The sequence below is a fragment of the Melanerpes formicivorus genome, unplaced genomic scaffold (assembly GCF_026170545.1).
Source record: "Melanerpes formicivorus ecotype bairdi unplaced genomic scaffold, bMelFor1.0.p_v2 SCAF_87, whole genome shotgun sequence".
NCBI lineage: Eukaryota > Metazoa > Chordata > Aves > Piciformes > Picidae > Melanerpes > Melanerpes formicivorus.
In genome coordinates, this window is record NW_027142439.1 from 2,413,141 (window position 1) to 2,433,027 (window position 19,887).

At 49.8% G+C, this 19,887-nt stretch overlaps 2 protein-coding genes across 5 annotated transcripts in view; one reads left to right on the forward strand and one right to left on the reverse strand.

Moving 5' to 3' along the window:
- GPALPP1 (GPALPP motifs containing 1) overlaps nucleotides 1-18,518 on the reverse strand; it is a 32,490-nt gene extending 13,972 nt beyond the window's left edge. For 2 of the 4 annotated variants that reach the window (XM_068165224.1, XM_068165223.1), the window contains exons 1-3: nucleotides 18,312-18,518; nucleotides 10,182-10,326; nucleotides 7,909-8,016 (exon numbers count right to left, since the gene is read on the reverse strand). In XM_068165224.1, coding sequence (XP_068021325.1) covers nucleotides 7,909-8,016; nucleotides 10,182-10,326; nucleotides 18,312-18,396 — 338 coding nt within the window. In that variant the 5' untranslated portion in view covers nucleotides 18,397-18,518. Of the gene's footprint in view, nucleotides 1-7,908; nucleotides 8,017-10,181; nucleotides 10,327-11,326; nucleotides 11,630-18,311 lie in introns of those variants that run through there. The other 2 variants (XM_068165221.1, XM_068165222.1) reach the window with 2 other exon arrangements.
- Nucleotides 18,519-18,618: 100 nt separating this feature from the next.
- NUFIP1 (nuclear FMR1 interacting protein 1) overlaps nucleotides 18,619-19,887 on the forward strand; it is a 42,568-nt gene continuing 41,299 nt past the window's right edge. The window contains exons 1-2 of the mRNA XM_068165281.1: nucleotides 18,619-19,169; nucleotides 19,415-19,503. Coding sequence (XP_068021382.1) covers nucleotides 18,689-19,169; nucleotides 19,415-19,503 — 570 coding nt within the window. The 5' untranslated portion in view covers nucleotides 18,619-18,688. The remainder of the gene's footprint in view (nucleotides 19,170-19,414; nucleotides 19,504-19,887) is intronic.

Here is a 19,887-nt window from a genome sequence, read left to right on the forward strand (position 1 = left end):
TAAAAAAAGAAAAAAGGAAAAAAGAAGAAAAAAGAAGGAAAAAACATTAAAAAAGAAAAAATAAAACCATTAAAAAAAGAAGAATAAAAAAGAAGTAAGAGGAAAGCAAAAGAAGAAAAAAGAAAGAAAAAAAAGAAAGGAAAAAGAAAATAATTGTTTTCAGTTGAAGGGAGGAACAATGAAAGGAAGCAACACAATGAACATTAATTGATAGCCTTCCACTCTTTACTGCAGGGGAAAAAAAAGAAGCAATATAGTTCTACAAAAGTCAAATGTTGATGAGAAGTGCAGTTCTCCTTCCTCCCCATGCCAAGTGTGCCCCCCAGGGAGGTGGTGGAGTCACCATCCCTGGAGGTGTTTAGGAAGAGACTGGATGGGGTGCTTGGTGCCATGGTTTAGTTGATTAGATGGTGTTGGGTGATAGGTTGGACTCGATGATCTCAAAGGTCTTTTTCAACCTGGTTAATTCAATTCAATTCAATTCAATTCAATTCAATTCAATTCAATTCAATTCAATTCAATTCAATTCAATTCAATTCAATTCCATTCCATCCTATCCTATCCTATCCTATCCCATTCCATTCCATTCCATTCCATTCCATTCCATTCCATTCCATTCCACTCCATTCCATTCCATTCCATTCCATTGCATTGCAACACTACAGGAATATCCAAGTGAAAAAGCCTTCTATTTCTCCAAAGGACTCCTGCAGGTAACTGGGATGCAAGAAAACTGAGAGCTGTAGCACACAGTGAAGGAGAACAATAGAGTAGAATTAACCAGGTTGGTAAGGGCCTTCGAGATCATCGAGTCCAACCTATCACCCAACACCATCTAATCAACTAAATCATGGCACCAAGTGCCCCATCCAGTCCCCTCTTGAACACCTCCAGTGATGGTGACTCCACCCTGGGCAGCACATTCCAATGGCCAATCTCTCTTTCTATGAAGAACTTCTTCCTAACATCCAGCCTGAACCTCCCCTGGCACAGCTTGAGACTGTGTCCTCTTGTTCTGCTGCTGGTTGCCTGGAAGAAGAGACCAGCCCCCACCTGACTACAACCTCCCTCCCTTCAGGGAGTTGTGGAGAGCAAGAAGGTCTCCCCTGAGCCTCCTCTTCTCAAGGAAAATCACTTGTTTTTCATCCCTATCTTCCTTCACCAGATTGAAAAGCAATGAAAGCTGGGAGGTCAAATGCATGCTACACTTTCTCTTGCAACAAAGCCAATGTTGTTCATTCTTACCTTGCACAAGTTTCACTGACCAACAGACTGGATAGAATAGAATAGAATAGGAAATAGAATGAAATAGAAATAGAAATAGAAATAGAAATAGAAATAGAAATAGAAATAGAAATAGAAATAGAAATAGAAATAGAAATAGAAATAGAAATGGAAATGGAAATGGAAATGGAAATAGAATGGAATAGAGTGGAATGGAATGGAATGGAATGGAATGGAATGGAATGGAATGGAATGGAATGGAATGGAATGGAATGGAATAGAATAGAATTGCCAGGTTGGAAAAGACCTTTGAGATCATCAAATCCAACCTATCACCCAACACCATCTAATCAACTAAACCATGGCACCAAGTGCCTCATCCAGTCTCTTCCTAAACAGCTGCAGTGCCACTGAACTGCTCTGACTTTGTGTTTCCTTTGGATTGGGAAGGAGAGAAATGGTTTGCCACCCCAGACAACTTCACAGCAGCTCTACAAGCAGTGTAATGCACTTGTCTCCAGCAAAACAGAAAGGTGAGAATCCCTTTTCCATGGGGAAAACAGTTCAAATGAGACTACAAACTCTGCTTGCAGTACTGAGAAGACTTTTGGGGATGAGATCCTCTTAATATTAGAATTAGAATTAGAATTGGAATGAATTAGAATTGGAATTGGAATTAGAATTAGAATTAGAATCAACCAGGTTGGAAGAGACCTTTGAGATCATCAAGTCCAACCTATCACCCAACACCATCTAATCAACTAAACCCTGGCACTAAATGCCCCATTACAGAACCATAGAATCAAAGTGGGTGGAAAAGACCCCAAAGGTCATCAAGTCCAACCTTTCACCCAACACCATCTAATCAACTAAACCCTGGCACCAAGCACCCCATTACAGACTCATAGAATCAAAGTGGTTGGAAAAGACCCCAAAGGTCATAAAGTCCAACCTGTTGCCCAACACCTCATGACTACTAAACCATGGCACCAAGTGCCACATCCAATCCCCTCTTGAACATCTCCCATGGTCTTTAAAGCCAATGAGAGCTCATTAAAACCCCCAAACAATTATCCCCTGAAGAAATATCCAAGTGGCAGTACCCTCAGAATGGATCAACAGGGACTTTCTGTTCCTTATTATCACCTCCAGTCTCTGAGTTTCAGGGCAATCCAACAGCAGGACCTGCATTATCCTCATCCTGCTTTCCTACTAAAGCCCACATCACCTCATGAGTACAGCCCTACTGTAGTGATATTATTGTCAAGACTTAAAGAGGGGGAAATAAGAAGCAGAAAGTCCTGCCAGAAAGACACAAGCAACAGATGGAGAGGCACAACCCATGAATGTGTGCTCAGGTCCTGGACAAGATCACTGCTGGGGCTTCCAAGCAGGCAAGAGGTCTGGGTTAGATGTGAAGTTCTATCCCCACCTAGCTGTTGCAAAGGAGAAACAGCTTTCACTTTCTTTTTCTGTTGCTTTCTGGCCACTTTCTTGTCAAGACAATACTTTAAATCCCCTACATGAGCAGCCTGAACTGAAACCTATCCAGACAAAGCCAAAATGATCTTTCATTGTAGTACCCAAGTGCCTTTATTTTGCATGAAGAAAAGAGTTAAACCACAGTATCACAGAATAACTTAGGTTGGAAAGGACCTCGAGGATCATCAAGTCCAACCTATCAACACAGACCCCCTGACTAGACCATGGCACCAAGTGCCACATCCAATCCCCTCTTGAACACCTCCAGGGATGGGGACTCCACCACCTCCCTGGGCAGCACATCCCAATGACGAACGACTCGCTCAGTGAAGAACTTTCTCCTCACCTCCAGCCTAAACCTCCCCTGGCACAGCTTGAGACTGTGTCCCCTTGTTCTGGTGCTGGGTTCCTGGGAGAAGAGACGAACCCCTTCCTGGCTACAGCCACCTTTCAGGGAGTTGTAGAGGGCAATGAGGTCACCCCTGAGCCTCCTCTTCTCCAGGCTAAACAACCCCAGCTCCCTCAGCCTCTCCTCACAGGGCTGTGCTCAAGGCCTCTCCCCAGCCTTGTTGCCCTTCTCTGGACACATTCAAGTGTTTCGATGTCCTTCTTAAACTGAGTGGCCCAGAACTGGACACAGGACTCAAGGTGTGGCCTAACCAAAGCAGAGTCCAGGGGCACAATGACTTCCCTGCTCCTGCTGGCCACACTATTCCTAATGCAGGCCAGGATGCCATTGGCCTTCTTGGCCACACTGCTGGGCACACTGCTGGCTCATGTTCAGGCGGCTGTCTATCAGCACCCCCAGGTCCCTCTCTGTTTGGCAGCTCTCAGCCACTCTGACCCCAGCCTGTAGCTCTGCATGGGGTTGCTGTGGCCAAAGTGCAGCCCCTGGCACTTGGACTTGTTGAATGCCATCCCATTGGACTCTGCCCATCTGTCCAGTCTGTCGAGGTCCCTCTGCAGAGCCTTTCCACCCTCTAACTGACTAACATCTGCTCCTAACTTGGTGTCATCTGCAAACTTGCTGATGACTGACTCGACCCCCTCATCCAGATCATCAATGAAGATATTAAAGATGGGGCCCAGCACTGATCCCTGGGGGACACCACTGGTGCCCGGCTGCCAGCTGGCTGTAGCACCATTCACCACCACTCTCTGGGCTCAGCCCTAAACCAAACTGGAAAACCCCAGCTGTCTACTAAAATACCTAAGCTCCCAAATGCTAGGGACTGTGTCTGTGCAACCTGCAAGAAATGAGCAGATCCCAAATGTTGTCTTGCTTCTGCCACAGCTCAAAGGCATTCCCAAGGAACAGACAAATGATTCCCATACTCATCCCTCCCACGCTTTCCATTTCTGTGCTGTTTTTCTCCCCTCCTACATGAATAACTCTATTGTTTGGGTCTTTCCTCAGCAGCTCACAGCCAGCATGATTCCTGACACCTTCCTGGGTGTCCAAAGGCTCTCTGAACAGGAATAGAATAGAACAGAGTAGAATAGAATAGAGTAGAGTAGAGTAGAGTAGAGTAGAGTAGAGTAGAGTAGAGTAGAGTAGAGTAGAGTAGAGTAGAATGGAATGGAATGGAATGGAATGGAATAGAATAGAATGGAATGGAATGGAACAGAATGGAGTGGAGTGGAGTAGAGTGGAATGGAATGGAATGGAATGGAATGGAATGGAATAGAATAGAATGGAATGGAATGGAACAGAATGGAGTGGAGTGGAGTAGAGTGGAATGGAATGGAATGGAATGGAATGGAATAGAATAGAATAGAATAGAATAGAATAGAATAGAATAGGATAGGATAGAATAGAATAGAATTAACCAGGTTGGAAAAGACTTTTGAGATCATCAAGTCCAACCTAGCACTCAACACCATCTAATCAACCAAACCATGACACCAAGTGCCTCATCCAGTCTCTTCTTATACACCTCCACCACCTCCATGGGCAGCACATTTCAATGGCCAATCTCTCTTTCTATGAAGAATTTATTCCTAACCTCCAGCCTAAACCTCCTCTGGTGCAGCTTGAGACTGTGTCCTCTTGTTCTGGTGCTGGTTGCCTGGGAGAAGAGACCAACCCCCACATGGCTACAACCTCCCTTCAGGGAGTTGTAGAGAGCAAGGAGGTCTCTTCTACTCTATTCTACTCCACTCTATTCCACTCTACTTGTTAGGGTCTTTGGTTCCATGGTTTAGTTGATTAGATGGTGTTGGATGATAGGTTGGACTCGATGATCTTGAAGGTCTCTTCCAACCTGGTTAATTATATTCTTCCCTTCCCTTCCCTTCCCTTCCCTTCCCTTCCCTTCCCTTCCCTTCCCTTCCCTTCCCTTCCCTTCCCTTCCCTTCCCTTCCCTTCCCTTCCCTTCCCTTCCCTTCCCTTCCCTTCCCTTCCCTTCCCTTCCCTTCCCTTCCCTTCCCTTCCCTTCCCTTCCCTTCCCTTCCCTTCCCTTCCCTTCCCTTCCCTTCCCTTCCCTTCCCTTCCCTTCCCTTCCCTTCCCTTCCCTTCCCTTCTTCCTATCCTATCCTATCCTATCCTATCCTATCCTATCCTATCCTATCCTATCCTATCCTATCCTATCCTATCCCATCCCATCCCATCCCATCCCATCCCATTCTTAACTCTGGGAATATTTATGAGTGCTGCACTTCTGCCTAACACTGACAAACAGCAATATTCCTTTCCAAACATAAAGGAAATCTATTCATGTATATCTTTAATGTTGGAACTATTCAAACAACTTTTAACAAGCTACAAGTTGCCACATGAACTGCTCCTAATCATTCATGTGTTGCTTGGATGAGCCTGGAAGAGATGTTAACAGAACAAAAGCTTTTCTGAAGGCACAAGCATGTCACACAGAGGGAATCAACACTATGCCTATGCACTGAAACAAACTGCTTGCCTCAGTTTCAGTTATTGATGGTTAGATTGTCAGCTGGCAATCTGCTCACAGCTAGTGGCACTGCAGTGGAGAGACAGCTAACAGCATTGTGTCTACACTCTGCAGAGCTTACTTGCCTCAGTGTGTCAGCAAAACTCGACTGCCAGGTGTAAGGGGGGTGGAAGACAGACAAGGCTCTTCCCACACATCACACCTTTCCCACCTATTCAGGGAATCAGCCTGGGTGCAAAACAGCTCTCCTCAAACTGCTTTCTCAGTGTGTGCTAGGAGCAGTTGTATGGTGAGCTGGGAGGCAAAAAAATAGCCCAAACAAAAGCAAGCAGCAAGTGCTTACTACTGCTTGAATCTTTCCTACAGACACACAGCAGACTCTCACCCTCTGACTGTAAATGCAGGCCCCATCCTGTTCAAGATCTCTATTGATGATCTGGATGAGGGGCTTGAGTCCATCATTAGTAAGTTGGCAGATGACACCAAGCTGGGGGCAGGTGTTGATCTGTTAGAGGGTGGAGAGGCTCTGCAGAGGGACCTTGATAGGCTGGACAGATGGGCAGAGTCCAAGGGCATGAGATTGAACACATCCAAGTGCCAGGTTCTGCACATTGGCCACAACAACCCCATGCAGTGCTACAGGCTGGGGTCAGAGTGGCTGGAGAGCAGCCAGGCAGGAAGGGAACCAGGGGGTAGTGGTGGATAGTAGGCTGAAGATGAGCCAGCAGGGTGCCCAGGTGGCCAAGAAGGCCAGTGGCATTCTGGCCCGCATTAGGAAGAGTGTGGCCAGCAGCAGCTGGGAAGTCATTGTGCCCCTGGACTCAGCACTGGTTAGGCCACACCTTGAGTGTGTTTTAAGAAAAACCAGCACCAGAACAAGAGGACACAGTCTCAAGCTGCACCAGGGGAATTTAGACTTCAGGTGAGGAGAAAGTTCTTCCCAGAGAGAGAGATTGGCCATTGGAATGTGCTGCCCAGGGAGGTCGTGGAGTCACCATCCCTGGAGCTGTTTAGGAAGAGACTGGATGAGGCAGCTGGTGCCATAGTTCAGTTGATTAGATGGTGTTGGGTGATAGGTTGGACTTGATGATCTGGAAGGTCTTTTCCAACCTGGTCAATTCAATTTAATTCAATTCAACTCAATTCAATTCAACTCAATTCAATTCAATTCAATTCAATTCATTTCAATTCAACTCAATTCAACTCTATTCTATTCTATTCTATTCTATTCTATTCTATTCTATTCTATTCTATTCTATTCTATCTTATTCTATCTTATTCTAATTCTATTGCAAGAAACAGAAAAAATTCAACATCCCAAACCATAATTTGGACAATTCACATTTTTTCCCCCTTTTTCCTCTCCAATTTTCCAGCCAGGAATAGGAGGGTTGTATATTCTGTTTTGAGGCAATGCTGTTTCTCTTCTCAGAGCGTGGAGGCAGCACTCATAACTCTCTGAATCTGAAGTGCACCACTGAAGTGTTCTGTAGTAGTGCAACCAAATATTATACCCAAGATAACTGTGTTTTAAGGAAACCCAGCACCAGAACAAGAGGACACAGTCTCAAGCTGCACCAGGGGAAGTTTAGACTTGAGGTGAGGAGAAAGTTCTTCACAGAGAGAGTTTTTGGCCATTGGAACGTGCTGCCCAGGGAGGTGGTGAAGTCACCATCACTGGAGCTGTTTAGGAAGAGACTGGATGAGGCAGCTGGTGCCATAGTTGAGTTGATTAGATGGTGTTGGGTGATAGGTTGGACTTGATGATCTCGAAGGTCTTTTCCAGCTGGTCAATTCAATTCAATTCAATTCAATTAAACTCAAATTCAATTCAATTCAATTCAATTCAACTCAACTCAATTCAATTCAATTCAACTCAATTCAATTCAACTCAATTCAGTTCAATTCAACTCAATTCAGTTCAATTCAACTCAACTCAATTCAATTCAATTCAATTCTCTCCCGTTCTATGCTATGCTATTCTATGGTATTCTATTCTATCTTATTCTAATTCTATTGCAAGAGACAGAAAAAATTCAACATCCCAAACCCATAATTTGGACAATTCACACTTTTTTCCCCTTTTCCTCTCCAATTTTCCAGCCAGGAATAGGAGGGTTGTGTATTCTGTTCCAAGGCCATGCTGTTCCTCTTCTCAGAGCATGGAGGCAGCAATCCTAACTCTCTGAATCTGAAGTGCACCACTGAAGTGTTCTGCAACAGTGCAACCAACTATTTCACCCAAGATGGTTGTGTTTTGAGGAGAAGAGTGTGAATGTGATTCCATTTCAATTACCTCTCTGGAGAATCATCTTGTTTTTTGAACCCAGGAGGAAGAGCAGGTCCGAAAAAGCCATCATCCTCCTCCTCCTCCTCATCCTCTTCCTGGACTCTTTTTGGTTTCCTACAAACACAAAGGCTTCACTTAATAATTCTCTTGACATGCACAGCAATTTTCTGCATTTTTAAAAGGGGAAAAAAAAACAACCCCACAATAATATCAAATTATCTCAGCCAGCCCTTATGTACTAAATATCCTGCAGTTACCAAGGAAACTGGGCAAAAAGGATCCCAAATCATTTGAAGCAATTAAAAAAGCTGGGAAGCCAAGCTCCACTCCAAAAATTGCTTTGACATGAAAAAAATAACAACATAACAATGTTTTTCAGTAAAGAAAAGGAGAGCCAATGGCATCCTGGCCTACATCAGGGACAGTGTGGCCAGCAGGAGCAGGGAGGTCATTCTGCCCCTGGACTCAGCACTGGTTAGGCCATACCTTGAGTACTGTGTCCAGTTCTGGGCCCCTCAGTTTAGGAAGGAGGTTGAGTTGCTGGAAGGTGTCCAGAGAAGGGCAACAAAGTTGGGGAGGGGTTTGGAACACAGCCCTATGAGGAGAGGCTGAGGGAGCTGGGGTTGCTTAGCCTGGAGAAGAGGAGGCTCAGGGGTGACCTTATTGCTGTCTACAACTACCTGAAGGGAGGTTGTAGCCAGGTGGGGGTTGGTCTCTTCTCCCAGGCAGCCAACACCAGAACAAGAGGACAGAGTCTCAAGTTGTGCCACAGGAAGTTTAGGCTGGAGGTGAGGAGGAAGCTCTACACAGAATGAGTGATTTGCCATTGGAATGGGCTGCCTGGGGAGGTGATGGAGTCTCCATCACTGGAGGTGTTCAGGAGGAGACTTGGTGGGGTGCTTGGTGCCATGGTTTAGTTGATTAGGTGGTGTTGGATGATGGGTTGGACTCGATGATCTTGAAGGTCTCTTCCAACCTGGTTTATTCTATTCTCTAGTTACAAATCATTTGACATTCAGCACACATCTTTCTCCATTAGTAAATGCTGTCTGCATTTTGACTAGTAGTTTTCCTAGTTTAATTCTTATGAACTAAAAACTGTTGAATGAGACAAGAAAAAAAGGAGTAGTAATTTCTCAACGCTCATTAAGATGACATAATGCCCTTCAGGTCCCTTAGCACAAAGCCTAGCACTGATCTGTATGAGGGGATTGAGTCCTCCATCAGTAAATTTGCAGATGACACCAAGCTGGGGGCAGGAGTTGATCTGCTGGAGGGTAGAGAGACTCTGCACAGCGACCTTGCCAGGCTGGACAGATGGGCAGAGTCCAAGGGCAGGAGATTGAACACATCTAAGTGCTGGGTTCTACACATTGGCCACAAAAACCCCATGCAGTGCTCCAGGCTGGGGTCAGAGTGGCTGGAGAGCAGCCAGGCAAAAAGGGACCAGGGCATACTGGTTGACAGCTGGCTGAACATGAGCCAGCAGTGTGCCCAGGTGGCCAAGAAGGCCAATGGCATCCTGGCCTGCATTAGGAATAGTGTGGCCAGCAGAAGCAGGACAGTAATTCTGCCCCTGGACCCTCCACTGGTTAGGCCACACCTTGAGTCCTGTGTCCAGTTCTGGGCCCCTCAGTTTAAGAAGGACATTGAGAGTCTTGAATGTGTCCAGAGAAGGGCAAGGAGGCTGGGGAGGGGTCTGGAGCACAGCCCTGTGAGGAGAGGCTGAGGGAGCTGGGGTTGAGTGCTGTGTCCAGCTCTGGGCCCCTCACTACAGGAAGAATGTTGAGGTGTCCAGAGAAGAGCAATGAGGCTCATGAAGGACCCAGAGCACATGACCTAAGAGGACCATCTGAGGGAGCTGGGGTTGGTCAGTGTAGAGAAGAGGAGGCTGAGGGGAGTCCTTATCCCTCTCTACAGCTACCTGAAGAGAAGCTGGAGCAAGAAGGAAGACAGCCTCTTCTCCTTGGTGCCAAGCAACAGGACTAGAGGAAACAGTCACAAACTGCACCAGGGGAGGTTCAGGATGGATATCAGGAAATACTTCTTCACTGAAAGGGTTATCAAACATTGGAATGGTCTGCTCAGGGCAGTGGTAGAGTCACTGTCCCTGGAGGTGCTCAAGTGCTGTGTGGACCTGGCACTTACAGATCGGGTTTAGCGCTGACCCTTCAGTGCTGGGTCGAGGGTTGGGCTGGATGATCTTAGAGGTCCCTTCCAACCAGATGCACTCAATGATATTCTATGTAAAAAGACAAATAACCCAAGAACATGCTTACTTGGGTGCTGGACTGTCTTCTGTCTCCTCTTCAGAATCTCTGCTGGTGCCTCTGTGTGGAGGAAGAGGTGCCCAGCTGTCATCGCTGCCAGGATCTTCTGAGCTGCAGCTGCTTTTGTAGCCTGGAGGCAGTGCTGGTCCTGCAACTGAACATCCACAGCCATGTGGGCTGACTGTTAAACAGTTCAAGTGAGCACAATCTATCTTGTATTCCCAAAACACACACCTGCCTGGGATGAAGTTTGTTCAGTTATTGCTCTGTCTGGCATTTAGAGACAGTACCTCAACAAACTTCTAGAAGTTACCTCATTAAGCACTGTACTCCAATGAACCACCCACCCCCCTCTCCCCAGATGAAATGACTGCATTGCTAAGCCATTACTCTACTTTGTCTAACAGCTGAATGACAATTCATTGGGTATAAACTGGGAGATTTAAAAGAAACTGCCACTTTACTACAGGAATTGAAGACAACTGGTGACCAATCACATAGTTTCTACATACACACAATGGCAGACCATTGGTTACTGGAATTTAATTGCCAGCCTGGAATGGAATGGAATGGAATGGAATGGAATGGAATGGAATGGAATGGAATGGAATGGAATGGAGTAGAGTAGAGTAGAGTAGAGTAGAGTAGAGTAGAGTAGAGTAGAGTAGAGTAGAGTAGAGGAGTAGAGTAGAATGGAATAGAGTAGAGTAGAGTAGAGTAGAGTAGAGTAGAGTAGAGTAGAGTAGAGTAGAGTAGAGTAGAGTAGAGTAGAGTAGAACAGAATTGAATAGAACAGAACAGAACAAAATAGAGTAGAGTAGAATAGAATAGAACAGAATAGAACAAAATAGAACAGAATAAACCAGGTTGGAAAAGGCCTTCAAGATCATCAAGTCCAACCTATCACCCAACACCATCTCATCAACTAAACCATGGCACCAAGCACCAAATCCAGGCTCTTCTTAAACTCCTCCGCATGGTGACTCCACCACCTCCCTGGGCAGCACATTCCAATGGACAATCTCTCTTGCTGGGAAGAACTTCTTCCTAACATCCAGCCTAAACCTCCCATGGCACAGCTTGAGACTGTGTCCTCTTGTTCTGGTGCTGGTTGCCTGGGAGAAGAGACCAACCCCCACCTGGCTACAGCCTACCTTCAGGCAGTTGTAGAGAGCAAGAAGGTCTCAGGTTGGACTCGATGATCTTTGAGGTCTCTTCCAAGCTTGGTGATTCTGTGATTCTGGACACCTTCCAGCACATCCAGATGCTTTTTGCAATAGGGGCTCCAGAACTGGACAGAGTACTGCAGGTGGGGTTTCAGAGAGCACAGTAGAGTAGATGGAAATGAACATTTCAGATCTGCTGTCAGTGTCCAACTTGCTCTGTTTGCTGAGCAGGCTCTGCTGTCTCCCCATCTGAAGTCAACTCAATTCAGTGACCAAATTAAAAACTACTTGGCATTGAGGACAGATCTGTTGAATATCTTCATCAATTATTTGCATGAGGGGATCAAGGTTTGCAGATGACACTGAACTGAGCTGCAGCATGGTTCTGCTTGGGGGTAGGAAGGCATTGCAGTGAGATCTCGACAGGTTAGATCAATAGGCTGAGGTGAACAGGGGGAAGTTTAACAAGAGCAAGTGCTGGGTCCTGCACTTATGCCACAACAACCCCAAGCAGTGCTACAGACCTGGGGAAGAGTGGTTGGAAAGCAGCCCAGTGGAAAAGGATCTGGGGGTGCTGGTGGATGGCCAGCTGAACATGAGTCAGCAGCGTGCCCAGATGGCCAAGCAAGCCAACAGCTTCCTGGCCTGTATCAAGAACAGTGTGTCCAGCAGGAGCAGGGAAGTGATCCTGCCCCTGTACTTGGTTCTGGTGTGGCCACAGCTTGAGTGCTGTGTTCAGTTCTGGGTGCCACAGCACAGGAAGAGATTGAGGTCCAGGAGCAAGTTCAGAGAAGAGCCACAAGGCTGGTGAGGTGTTTGGAGGGCATATCACATGAGAAGCAGCTGAGGGATCTGTGGTGTTTAGTCTGGACAAGAGAAGGCTAAGGGCAGATTTTACTGCTCACAACAACTACCTGCAAGGAAGTTGTAGTGAGGCCAATGTTAGTCTCTTCTCCCAGGTAACTAATGACAGGATGAGAGGAAAGGGGAAGTTCAGATTGGGTCTTAGGAGAACATTGCTCTCTTTCTGGTACAAGGGCAGCACAAGCACAGAGACAAACAAAAGGAAATGTGATTCTTCCAACATGAGCACATTTAGGCCAGCTTCAAGGAATCATGAGAGGAAGAACTGGGAGATAGGTATGGCCCATGGGGTGGACAGTGAGAAGCAGAAGAAGGAAAGGTAAAGGATTTACCAGGGATGAGCTTTTGAGTCTGTCCAACTACCACTTGCTGCCATTCTGGTCATGATCAATGATGATAGAATCATACAATCAATAAGGTTGGAAAAGACCTCAAAGATCATCAAGTCCAACCTGTCACTCAACACCTCCGAACTAACTAAACCATGGCACCAAGTGCCACATCCAATCCCCTCTAGAACTCCTCCAGGGATGGTGACTCCACCACCTCCCTGGGCAGCACATTCCAATGGCTAACAACTCTCTCTGTGAAGAACTTTCTCCTCACCACAAGCCTAAACTTCCCCTGGCACAGCTTGAGACTGTGTCCTCTTGTTCTGGTGCTGGTTGCCTGGGAGAAGAGACCAACCCCCACCTGGCTACAACCTCCCTTCAGGGAGTTGGAGAGAGCAAGAAGGTCTCCCCTGAGCCTCCTCTTCTCCAGGCTAAGCAACCCCAGCTCCCTCAGCCTCTCCTCACAGGGCTGTGCTCCAAACCCCTCCCCAGCTTTGTTGCCCTTCTCTGGACACCTTCCAGCACCTCAACATCTTTCCTAAACTGAGGGGCTCAGAACTGGACACAGGACTCAAGGTGTGGCTGAGTCCAGGGGCAGAATGACTTCCCTGCTTTGTAAGATAAGGGAGTGACTAAGGAAGTACCAGTTGCTGCTCAGCCTGAACATTTCTGTACATCAGAAATTGACTTTGCCAGGAGACACCAATGTCCATTGATGTCAGAGAACTGACACTATTCAAGGCTGGTGAGAGGTGAGAGGCCTTGTAGGTCTTGAGCACAAGCCCTGTGAGGAGAGGCTGAGGGAGCTGGGGTTGCTTAGCCTGGAAAAGAGGAGGCTCAGGGGAGACCTTCTTGCTCTCTGCAACTCCTTAAAGGGAGGTGGGGGTTTGGTCTCTTCTCTCAGGCAACCAGAACAAGAGGACACAGTCTCAAGCTGTACCAGGGGAAATTTAGGCTGGAGGTGAGGAGAAAGTTCTTCCCAGAAAGAGAGATTGGCCATTGGAATGTGCTGCCCAGGGAGGTGGTGGAGTCACCATCCCTGGAGGTGTTCAAGAGGGGACTGGATGTGGCACTTGGTGCCATGGTCTAGTCATGAGGTCTGTGGTGACAGGTTGGACTCAGTGATCTTTGAGGTCTCTTCCAACCTTAGTGATACTGTGAAATGATCAAGCAAGCTTTTACCTCTGCTCATGTTTCACACTGCAAAACACCACAGCTTTACTAATATTTTAAAAGAAAGATAGTATTTTAATGAACAGAACATTTTAAATAACATTTTTAATAACTAATATTAATATCTATTAATATATTTTAGAATATCTTTATTGATGATCTGGATGAGGGCATTGAGTCCATCATCAGTAAGTTTGCAGATGACACCAAGCTAGGGGCAGGAGTTGATCTGCTGGAGTGTTGGAGAGGCTCTGCAGAGGGACCTCGACAGGCTGGACAGATGGGCAGAGTCCAAGGGCAGGAGATTGAACACATCCAAGTGCCAGGTTCTGCACATTGGCCACAGCAACCCCATGCAGTGCTGCAGGCTGGGGTCAGAGTGGCTGGAGAGCAGCCAGGCAGAGAGGGACCTGGGGGTACTGGTTGATGGTAGGCTGAACATGAGCCTGCAGTGTGCCCAGGTGGTCAAGGAGGTCAATGGCATCCTGGCCTGCATCAGGAACAGTGTGGCCAGCAGGAGCAGGGAAGTCATTGTGCCCCTGGTCCCAGCACTGGTTAGGCCACACCTTGAGTCCTGTGTCCAGTTCTGGGCCCCTCAGTTTAAGGAAGGTATTGAGGTGCTGGAGTGGGTGCAGAGGAGTGCAACGAAGTTGGTGAATAGACAATACACTGGAGGGAAAGTCTCATGAGGAGAGGCTGAGGGAGCTGTGGTTGTTTAGCCTGGAGCAGAGGAGGCTCAGGAGTGACCTTAATTATGCTCTACAACTACCTGAAGGGAAGCTGTAATAAGGTGGGGGTCAGGCTCTTCTCCCAGGCATCTTGTGACAAGATGAGAGGGCATGGTCTGAAGCTGTGCCAGGGGAGGTTTAGGCTGGATGTTAGGAAGCACTTCCTGATAGAAACGGTGATTTAGCCACTGGAATGTGCTGCCCAGGGAGGTGGTGGAGTCACCATCCCTAGAGGTGTTTAAGGAAAGATTGGATGTGGCACATAGTGACGTGGTCTGGTCGAAGTGGTGGTGTTAGGTCATAGCCTGGACTTGATGATCTCAGAGGTCTGTTCCAGCCACAGCAATTCTGTGAGGTCTGATGTTTATTTTGCTTAAAGGCACATCCCTTCACAGACCAATCCCCAAACAGATCTGCAATCCTACTAGCAGTACTACAGAGCTGATGTGCAGTGGGATGCAATGCGGCTGGATAACCCAGCCTAGATAGTGCCAGAACATTGGCTATCACAAAACCACAGCCTGGTGATAGGTTTATCTTATCATGTTCAGTGGATTCATACATGGTACAGATATTTGCAACCTGTGGCAGCATGTGAATGGAAAGAAAGCAAACAAGGCATCAACACAGAGCTGAACAGGAATGTTTCCATCAGCAGACAGAAGCGGTTCAAAGCCAAACTGGAGCCTCAGATTGATGTTACCATGGGGTCAGCTTAAGGAAGAGGCTTTGCTCTCTCTTCTTATAGCTCCCTCTTCTGGACTGAAAAACGAGAAGAGCAGGGGAGCACGGCAAACCTCCCCAGCTGGAGCTACTGCGTTTGGAATAAACCAATGAGCACTGAAACAATGCCAGAGGTGGAATATATCATAGTATCATAGAATCAGTCAGGGTTGGAAGGGACCACAAGGATCAGCTAGTTCCAACCCCCCTGCCATGGGCAGGGACACCCCACACTACATCAGGATGGCCACAGCCTCATCCAGCCTGGGCTTAAACACCTCCAGGGACGGGGCCTCAACCACCTCCCTGGACAACCCATTCCAGGGCTTCACCACTCTCATGGGGAAGAGCTTCCTCCTCACCTCCAGCCTCAATCTCCCCACCTCCAGCTTCATTCCATTCCCCCTAGTCCTATCACTACCTGAGAGCCTGACAAGTCCCTCCCCAGCCTTCCTGTAGGCCCCCTTCAGATACTGGAAGGCCACAATGAGGTCACCTGGGAGCCTTCTCTTCTGCAGACTGAACAGCCCCAACTCCTTCAGTCTGTCCTCACAGGAGAGGTGCTCCAGCCCTCTGCTCATCCTCCTGGCCCTTCTCTGGACACCTTCCAGCCCCTCCAGATCCCTCTTGCAATAGGGGCTCCAGAACTGGAGGCAGGACTCCAGGTGGGGTCTCACCAGGGCTGAGTAGAGGGAGAGGATCACCTCCCTTGCCCTGCTGGCCACACTTCTCCTGATGCAGCCCAGGATCTGATTGGCTTTCTGGGCTGCAAGTGCACACTGAGAGCTCCTGGTGAGCTTCTCCTCCCCCAGCACCCCCAAGTCTCTCTCCTCAGGGCTGCTTTCCAGCCAGTCCCTGCCCAGCCTGGATTTGTGCCTGGGATTGCCTCCACTCAGCTGCAGGACCCTGCCCTTGGTCTTGTTGAGCCTCCTGAGGTTGGCTTGTGCCCACCTCTCCAGCCTGTCCAGGTCCCTCTGGATGGCCTCCCTTCCCTCCAGCCTGTCTGCTGCACCACACAGCTTGGTGTCATCAGCAAACTTGCTGAGGGTGCACTCAATGCCACTGTCCATGGCACCCACAAAGATGTTGACCAAGCCTGGTCCCAGGACTGATCCCTGAGGGACTCTGCTTGTCCCTGGCCTCCACTGGGACATGGAGCCATTGACAGCCACTCTTTGGGTGCAGCCATCAAGCCAGTTCCTTATCCATCTAGTGGTCACCCATCAAACCCATGTGTCACCAGCCTGGAGACCAGGCTGTGGTGTGGGACAGTGTCGAAGGCTTTGCTCAGGTCCAGGTAAACGACATCAGTTGCTCGCCCCTCGTGTATTAATTTTGTCACCTGCTCACAGAAGGCCACCAGGTTGGTCAGGCAGGATTTGCCCTTGACAAAGCCATGCTGACTGTTTCCAATCACCTCTTCACTATTCTGAGCCAGTATATACACTGGTGGCTTGAACCTGGACTGAAAACAGGGAGAACTAATGCTTAACTGTCCACTTCCAGGTGTACTAGTGATAAAAAACATGCAAGATTTTAAATGGGGGAAAAATGAGTTCCCCAGCAGAAGAGCCAGCCTGACAAACAGGTGAGCTCAGAAACCTCATTTCTGGTGTGACCCACTGTCAGCATTAGAGATCCTGGCAGGCTGGTGAAGCACCACAGCCTCCTCACTGACCACAACCAGCAGATGACACCAAGCTGGGGGTAGGTGTTGATCTGTGAGAGGGTAGGAGAGCTCTGCACAGGGACCTTGCCAGGCTGGACAGATGGGCAGAGTCCGAGGGGATGAGACTGAAGACAGCAAAGTGCCAGGTGCTGCACATTGGCCACAACAACCCCATGCAGTGCTACAGGCTGGGGTCAGAGTGGCTGAGAGCAGCCAGGCAGAGAGGGACCTGGGGGTGCTGGTTGATAGTAGGCTGAACATGAGCCAATAGTGTGCCCAGGCAGCCAGGAAGGCCAGTGGCATCCTGGCCTGCATCAGGAACAGTGTGGCCAGCAGGAGCAGGGAGCTCATTCTGCCCCTGGTCACTGCACTGGTTAGGCCACACCTTGAGTCCTGTGTCCAGTTCTGGGCCCCTCAGTTTAGGAAAGATGTTGAGTTGCTGGAAGGTGTCCAGAGAAGGGCAACAAAGCTGGGGAGGGGTTTGGAGCACAGCCCTGTGAGGAGAGGCTGAGGGAGCTGGGGTTGCTTAGCCTGGAGAAGAGGAGGCTCAGGGGAGACCTTCTTGCTGTCTACAACTACCAGAATGGAGGTTGGAGCCAGGTGGGGGTTGGTCTCTTCTCCCAGGCAACCAGCAGCAGAACAAGAGGACACAGTCTCAAGCTGTGCCAGGGGAGGTTCAGGCTGCATGTTAGGAAGAAATTCTTCCCAGGAAGAGAGATTGGCCATTGGAATGTGCTGCCCAGGGAGGTGGTGGAGTCACCACCACTGGAGGTGTTTAGGAAGAGACTGGATGGGGTGCTTGGTGCCATGGTTTAGTTGATTAGATGGTGCTGGGTGATAGGTTGGACTCGATGATCTCTGAGGTCTTTTCCAACCTGGTTAATTCGATTCTCCTCACAATCCAGCTCTGCACCCCTGGGCAGGCAGGCAGGCAGGCGGGAGCACGGCAGTGCTTTGGTCTGACAAAGCAAGGCACGCTGCTCAGCCCTATCCCCGCTTGTCTTTCTCTGCTCACACTCGGAGCTACTTAAGAACGGGGGGCTAAAAGCACACGCGGGACTGGAGGAGGAAACCAACAAATCATCGCGGTGTGTATGAAAAGAAGTTTCAAATCTGTAGTATCCCATCGCGTTAGAGCTTTCCGTGCAAAACTCAGTACAAAACCCACCCGTGGAGCTTCACCCAGCGCAGACCGAGCTGCGAGACCCCCGCGGGCAAAGCCACTCGGACCGCAGAGCCGGCCGCGCTGCTCCGCCAGGCGCTGGCTCCGGCGCCCGAATCAACCAGATCCCCCCAAGCTCGCCCGCGCTGCCAGGCGCGCCGCCGGGCTGCGGGGACGCACGGGGGACGCACCGGGGACGCTCCTCGCCCTCCCCGGGGGTCTGCCTGGCCCGCAGGGACACGCCCCCGAGCGACAGGACAGGGCAGGGCAGGGGGCGGGGCGGAGCCGCTGCCCGGGGGCGGGGCGCCCCCTCCAGCCTTACCCTGGCTGAAGTCCTCATCCGGGTCCGCCTCGGCGCGGCGCGGGAAGCCCGGCGGCAGCGCCGGGCCGATGAGCTCGCGGGCCATGGGCGGGCGGACGCCGCGCTCGCGAGCGCCAGGCCCTCGCGCTCGGCGTGGGGACGCGGAAGGGCCCCTGCGCCCCGTCTCACTTCGCTTCCCGCCCCTCCACCGCCGGACTTCCGGCCTCTTCGGATGACGCAATCGCCAGCACCCTGGAGCGTGTTTAATCCCTGGACGAGCGGCTGAGCACAGGAAGTGACGTGTTTTGTACCCGCCGCTTGTGTATCCCCACGTGGTGGCGGGGTGGAAGCGCATCACAGGGCAGTAACTGCGCTAGGGCGGCTGCTTTGGACCTGACATGAATCCCTTCCCCTGGTACCCGCTGCCTCCGCCGGGGTTCCCTCCACCTTTCTTCTGCCGGCCGCCACCCTGGGAGCCTAGCTTCTGGACCCACCCTGGGCCCTACCCGCCGCCCGGCAGCTATCCTCCTCCTGACAGCTACCCGCCGCCGAACGGTTATACACCCGCCGATAACAGCTCGCAGCCTGAGAACTGCACGTCGACCGACAGCTACTCGCAGCCTGCCGACAGTTCCTCGCAGCCCAGCAGTTACCCGCCACCCGCCGAGAGCTACCCGCCGCCCGCCGAGAGCTACCCGCCGCCCGCCGAGAGCTACCCGCCGCCCGCCGAGAGCTACCCACCGCCCGCCGAGAGCTACCCACCACCCACCGAGAGCTACCCACCGCCCGCCGAGAGCTACCCGCCAGCGGACAGTTACCCGCCACCCGCTACCTGGTACTCATCGGCCTACAAAGCACAACTGTGGGGCTCATATGCTGGTGAGTGGATTCGTCTGTTGGGTCCATGGAGTCTTTCCGATTTCTTACTGGCGGGTATCCTAGGACTGTCCCTAACCCTCGAAGGGCAGAGGACTGCCTTCCATCCAGGCACGTGCGCTGCTGTCCATGCTGGTTGTGCAGCCCTGGCTTGTTTCTTCCCCAGGTCCTTCCCTACCACTGAGTTAGCGGGGCTTTTTCTTTTAATGGCCACTGGTGATTTTTGTTGTCGTTGTTTTGATTTTAAGGTGGAAATGACAATTTCAAGCAGAAATGGCAAGGCGAGCAAGCATCTGGGTTTGGTAAACGTTTTCCAGAAGAAAGTAAGAAGCCAAAGGTATGGAGTGGGTTCCACAGTGGTGTGGGCTGGGTTCATAGTTTCATAGTTTCATTCAGGGTTGGAAGGGACCACAAGGATCATCTAGTTCCAACCCCCCTGCCATGGGCAGGGACACCCTACACTACATCAGCCTGGCCACAGCCTCATCCAGCCTACTCTTAAACACCCCCAGGGACAGGGCCCCAACCACCTCCCTGGACAACCCATTCCAGGGCTTCACCACTCTCATGGGGAAGAACTTCCTCCTCACCTCCAGCCTCAATCTCCCCACCTCCAGCTTCAGTCCATTCCCCCTAGTCCTAGCACTACCTGACATCCTGAGCAGTCCCTCCCCAGCCTTCCTGTAGCCCCCTTCAGATACTGGAAGGCCACAATGAGGTC